The sequence below is a fragment of the Pteropus vampyrus genome, unplaced genomic scaffold (genome assembly GCF_000151845.1).
Source record: "Pteropus vampyrus isolate Shadow unplaced genomic scaffold, Pvam_2.0 Scaffold263, whole genome shotgun sequence".
NCBI lineage: Eukaryota > Metazoa > Chordata > Mammalia > Chiroptera > Pteropodidae > Pteropus > Pteropus vampyrus.
Window position 1 is genome coordinate 1,391,850 of NW_011889044.1, and position 6,245 is coordinate 1,398,094.

Below are 6,245 nucleotides of genomic sequence, written 5' to 3' on the forward strand. Positions count from 1 at the left end.
TCAATATATTTAGGATGGATGAAGCTACGATGAGATCACTACAGTGACTACTACAATAATAATTCTTATTTGTTTGTGCCTAAAATGTGTTGATAAAGGATCCATGTGCATTTCATAGAAAGTTTCTTCTGGGGTTCCTTTAACCTAGGCCTGTCTAACTTGTTTCAAAATAAAATTTGGTTGAAAGAAGAGAAAAAATTCTGATCAAATTTTCAAGAAACTGGAGAAATACCTAGGTGAGTGATTTATTCATATATATATTTTTAATATCCGCACACATTTTTTTTTTTTCCTTAGTCACAGGAATCTTCAATGAATAGAAATTTTCTATTAAATAGACTCAGTTTATTTCAGGTTGATTTCAAGTACGACAGACACCAACCATTTGAAAATTCTAGCACAAAAGACTAGTTTTGGTTCCGGTCACAGAAGACGGTGTTCAGACCCAAGTCAATGACACAGTCCTACAGTTCTTGCCTGAGGCAGACCACACCCCGAGCAGGCTGGGTTCCCACGGGCCACATCCAGGGAGGAGTAGCCGGGGCAAGTGGACAAGACGTAGCAGTGACACGGAGGTGTCTCTCAAGTAGTGGACAAGACATAGCAGTGACATGGAGGTGTCTCTCAAGGGCGTGAGGGGCTGCTGTTTGGAAAACGCAGTTGGTTAGTCCTGAAACTCTCTGAAAGCAAAACTAGAACAGGTGGGCGGAGTTATCGAAAAGCTCTTTGTCCACCTTCCGAGGTTAAGAGCCTCCTTGTCACTCACCCCCGCCGATCAGATGAATGTCGACAGCCTCCGGGTGCCACGGTGAACGCGTGGGACTGCGCGAAGGAAGCAGACGGAACTCCTCGCTCTCGGCGTGTCTGCGTGCTCGTAGGTGTGGGGACACTTTCAGAAGACGATGACACCAGTGAGTAACCGAGATGGCACGCTGGGAAGTGGACGGGTTGTGAGGAGTGGGCTCGGAGAGATGAGGACCGGGAGGAGGTGACGCCGGGGGGAGGACGGGCTGCAGCCACGGATGTGGTTGCTGAGCAAGTCGGCCTCACCGGGAGGCTGAACCGGAGCCGACTTCGGTGGAGGGCGCGGGGCGTTCCTTGGGGAGAAGGCTCCGAGCAGAAAGAAAAGCCAGGAGAAGGCCTGAGGCGGGCGTGTGCCGGGGGAGCCTCTTCCACAGAGACCGGTGGGCGTTTGTGTCAGGAGGTGGAGAGGGGATTTGTTTCGGCGACGGCTTGGTCTGCGTGAATTCTGAGGTCCCTTCGCCGGCGCCACACGTCCTCCTGGCTTTGCTCTCACTGGGCTTCTCCTCTCGGGAGCGACAGAGTGGACGATGTTCACGGGGGTGGCAGCAGCAAGGTGGTCAACTTAAAACTGCCACCCCGCTTCCCGACAAGAACAATGTGAATTCACGCCACCCATGCGCCTGTCGAAGGCCCTTTGTTCTAATGCCGAGCTCTACCCGGAGCAGAGACAACATTTCATGCCGGGAAAAGCGCAAAGCCCTGTCTGCACTTACGGGGCCTTGATCCAGGTGGCTCCGGCGACATTGGTCACTTGAACCATGTTTTTTTTTTTTTTTTTTAGGTTCCCCATAGCAAGATTCGGGTTGGGTGACGTGTGTAGATTGGGAGAAGGGTGAGGACGAGGCCGGACCTGGGGATGTGGGCGCCGGTGTGACACTTCTGCCTGGGCCACTCTCTGAAGCAGTGTGTGTTTAGAAATGGAAGTTCTGAAACTGGTTTCCATAGAAGCGTCTGAGCATGCTCTCAGCATCTTTGCTGTCCCCAGGACGATGCCCCTGTTTGGAAATGGCCGGCCCAGGCTTGTGCTCTGGGAGGTGTCGATATGTGGCCATCACAGTTCCTAGCCCTGGTGGCCTCTGTCTACATGAAGTCAGAATGGATTTTACTTTAATATCCTGTCCGCAGGGTGTTTGGATCTTGAAATGGTTATTCACTGAGTGTTTTCGTTCCTAGTCACATCTATAAAATGACGCCTGGATCAGAACTTGAAGTTTCTTTCCTCCGGTGAGTATACCAAAAAGCTTTCTCCCCTCATTCAATTGGAATTGAAGATCGGTGATAATATTTGCTGGGAATGAAGGCAGAAGTATGTCTAAGATCTAAGGATTCTTCATCTGGAAGCTAGAGCGTGACGAAAATGACAACAGTTTTTATTAATTCTCCAATTTTTATTCCTATTATCTAGAGAGATGACTTTCGAATATCCTTTAAATGTTTAGTTTGTCCCTTACTTGCATTTGCTATTTTATTAATAGTTATTAATCATGTTGGAACTCATGAGTCTGTCAGAAATAGTATTAATAAACAGACATCCCATTTCTGCAAAATACATACCTCAAAGGCTTATAACTGAATCTGAATATTTGTAGATTAGCAATATTCGAACTCCGATTTCTCATTCATCTCGGAATGGTTGCCTTTCTCGAGTCTCTACAAGCCGCTTGATCACTGCCATCTGAAATGGCACCAACAAATGCAGACTCTCGGTGCTTAGCCACTGGGAGGACCCTGATGCTGTGTCAAAACGTGTCTCCGCACCAACTGGGGAAGCAAAATAACGCAGCGCTAAACCAGCGGGCATGAGGACACACATCACGTTCACACACACGTTGGTCACTGACACGCTCTTGCACCCAGCTGCACACTTCCGACCATAGGGCAGAAGGCTAAGATAAACAGCGAGCGGGCCGTGGACCTCCAGTCCATTTAAAAGAGGAAAGAAAGTACAGAACTCTTAAGGATTTAAGCAGCGAGGTGGGAAAACCACACTTCACAACAAAAGAACACTCGACCTCGTATGTCACTGGAAGCATGTAAACACGTAAGGGTCTGAGCAACGCCACATTCCCGCAGTGCTCGGCTGCTTTCTGTACCTCGGTGCCCATGGCTGGCTCTCCTAACAGAGTCGTTCTTATTTTGAAGATTAAGTACGATTTCTCACACGAGAAAGAACACGTCTGCTTAGAAGAGCGGGCCAGCCCCGCGCAGCGGAAAAGCTGTACCGCGTTTACCCCGCTCACCCCCTTCCTCCGGCCTCTGCTGGTGATGCTCGGCCTGCTCGGCTTATGCGCTTTGGATCAACGAGCGAGTAGGGGATGTAGCTCGGCGCTTCGAACCATTCGCGGAAAAGAAATGTCGAAAATAGCCAGGTCCGTTCAATGAAATAGTCACCTCTGCTCAAAAGGTCTTCAACTGGTTGTGCTGGAAGGGATACTTACCAGGAATCTCAGAGTTCCTGGGCGATTTAGTCGAAGTGTCATCTGTCGTTCACATGCAGGGCATGTCTTTAAGCTTCCGAGATTTTACGTGTGGCAGAAAGAAAGAGCGAGATCGCCGGCTCCCACATGAAGGGGGAAGCCACTGTCACAGAGAGACGCTTCCTTGGGATTCGGAAGGTGCTGTCCTTCCATCCACACGTCGTTTCCACGGGCTAGGAAGGGCTAGGCGCGCTCTCCTCTCTGCCGCTCCCTGGCCGCGTCACGCGGGCAGGTCCCTTCACCCGCACGGCCCCGGCCTTCCTCAGTGTACCACGGAGCATCACGACACCCGTCCGTGCTCCCTCCCACCCGAGGACGACGCTAACATACGGGAGATGACACTTAGGATAAACCTTTGGGAACCAGAGCCTGCCATTTACTTTCAGTGACTAATTATTGATATATTTGATTTTCACCTAAGCATTTTTGCTTTCTGGATCATACTCATTAGTAGAAAATTTAAAACACAATTTTACTACTATGGGACCTGTAGTTCATATGGTTTATTTTATAATCCACGTCGAATGGCTATTAAAAATAAAACCCAGTGTCTAGTGGTTTGATGAGATTTTACCGTTTATTCAAGTGTGCAGTGACCTCTAGTGCCCAGTTTGTATATTAAAAAAAATCCCCCCTGTCAATGTACAGCACCTTGGAACTTCCTGCTGATTCAGCTTTCCCCCTTCCTCAGAAGGAAAGGGCCGCCACGTTAAAAACGAAATAATAATATGACTTCTGATAGATGTAAAGCACCATGCAGATATATAGACTCCTTGCAGAGGTGAATCTCCTTTACAGGAGTAATGGGGAAAACGAGTTAATCATGGTATTTAGAGATATAATAAAGGATTACATTTTAATTATATCCTTAGGGCTTCCCATATTTCAGAAATATTGATATTTTTCAATCACGAGCATGAGCGCTCTTCAATATAAAGTGACGAAGAGCTTAGACACTGAAGGGAGACCTCCTACGTCTCATCCGAACCAGCCCTCATTAGTTTCGATCCCTTGCTAGTCAGCTGACTTTGCAAGTTACTTAACCGTCTCTGAGCCTCAGTTTCTGCATCTGACCGATGGCTTGTTGGGAAGGTTAATGGCATAGTCCACGCTCAGCAGTCTGCAGAGCGCTAGACCCAGGATGAGCGCACATCACAAGGAAGTTCATAATGTGAGAAATATAGGGATGAGGGTAATAGCAATGGAAATGATGGTGAACGGCCACATTTAACCACAAACTTCATTGATATTTGCAAAAGTATGGGTGAAAGGTCTGGGCTCAAACTTTGTTTAATAGCTTTGCTGTCAGTTTGTTACCTTTGCCAAGGAGAACTACACTAACAATGAATCCCCGTGAGCCCAGGAAGAAGCAGCGAGCTGTCATCACGATGGTGACAGTGGTGGCTCTCTTCGCTGCGTGCTGGGCTGGGCACCTTTCCACATTGTTTACATGATGACGGAGTACAGTCAGGGCTTGCCATTCTCATTTGACAGAAGTTCTCGTTTATTTCCTGCGAGAATGGACGATGAATGTTGAAATTTTTGCTATTCCCTTGGGTCATCAAACATCAAGTAATAGATTTATGTTTTCGAGATTATTACGTGGTAATTACATATGACTATGACCAAATTTTTTAATAATTACAGAAGGCCAAGAAAAGCTTCTGAGAGTCTTCTTCCATGCTATGCCTTCTTAAGTTCTGTTCTCCTCCAGCCACTTAAATATTGGGAGCGGTGTAACATCCTGTGAGTGGTTCTCTATTGGGAACCCTGGCCTAAACCACATGAATTTAATACCATGTGGGATTTTGGCCGGCCTCTCAGTGAATTCTAATGATCTGAGATGTCACATGGTTCTCAGATGACTGTTTCTATAACACAAGTGGCCATATGAAGAGTCGCTACTGCTTCCAGTTTATATGACACTTGGGATCAAGCTGAAATGGAGTGAGTCCCCCGATATGTGCAGGGCACCCGGCTATGCCTGTAGGCCTCTAAGAATGAAGACTCATCACAAGGTCATTTTCCTTCAGACATCAATGGCTAGTCCCAAAATGGTCTTGAGAATTTTTCACACTTGTAATCACTTGTCCAAGTGTGTTTGGTAAAGATAGATGATAAACAGAAATTTTATTTTATGCTCATTAAAACGATGATGCATTTTCGAGTATTTCTTTTTTATTTCAGGCAGTTTTGAAAAGGAACACGATGATGTCACAATCAAGATGATTTTGGCCACAGTGCAGATAATTGGGATTTCCAGTTCCATCTGCAATCCCATCGTGTATGCGTTTCTGAATGAAAACTCCAAAAAGAAACTTTTTATCTGCAGTTTGTTACTGCACAGTAAAAGAAACCGTCTCTCCGGCAGGGAGGCGTGGAAATTCAGCAATGACCGTGACACAGAGGAAAGCAGTGACTGGCTGGAGAGAGAACCTGGTGGGGGGAGCCGAGGGAGAGGCATTTGCGACGGCAACGTGGAAGTCAGACTGTGTGAGCAGCCAGAGGAGAAAAGACGCCTCAGATGACAGCCCTCCCTGTGTCACTGTGAACTTCTGAGAATTCTACTTTAGGCTGCGGGCGTTAATTATCACAGTGTCTTCATAATGAATGCCATGCGTATCTTAATCTGAAGAGAAAATGAGTTTGAGCGAAGGTCAAAGACGTTTTTTATTCGTCGAATGATGAAAAGAAGGAACCTTAAATCGTTTTTCCACAAAAATGACATTATGCATGAAAATACAATTTCGAAAAATTAGTGAGCCATCCTCGTAGATTATAAAAGTGAGCTTAAAAAAAAAATCTTGTACAGAATAAATTATCTTGTTAGTAGGTTTCCCCCCAGCCAGTCAATGTAATGTGGCTTATGTATTGTTACATTGAATAAGAAAATAACTTTAAAATGATCTCTTCTCTCTCTCTCTCTCTCTCTCTCTCTCTCTCTCTCTCTCTCTCTCTCTCTCT

The 6,245-nt window shown here is 46.3% G+C and overlaps 1 protein-coding gene across 1 annotated transcript in view; it reads left to right on the top strand.

Annotated features, from left to right (window-relative positions):
* The first annotated feature begins 2,907 nt into the window (after window positions 1–2,907).
* QRFPR (pyroglutamylated RFamide peptide receptor) overlaps window positions 2,908–6,245 on the top strand; it is a 4,315-nt gene continuing 977 nt past the window's right edge. Inside the window, 5 exon segments of the mRNA XM_023520431.1 lie at window positions 2,908–3,083; window positions 3,085–3,121; window positions 3,124–3,173; window positions 4,645–4,702; window positions 4,705–4,747. Of these exon segments, the coding sequence (XP_023376199.1) occupies window positions 2,908–3,083; window positions 3,085–3,121; window positions 3,124–3,173; window positions 4,645–4,702; window positions 4,705–4,747 (364 nt within the window).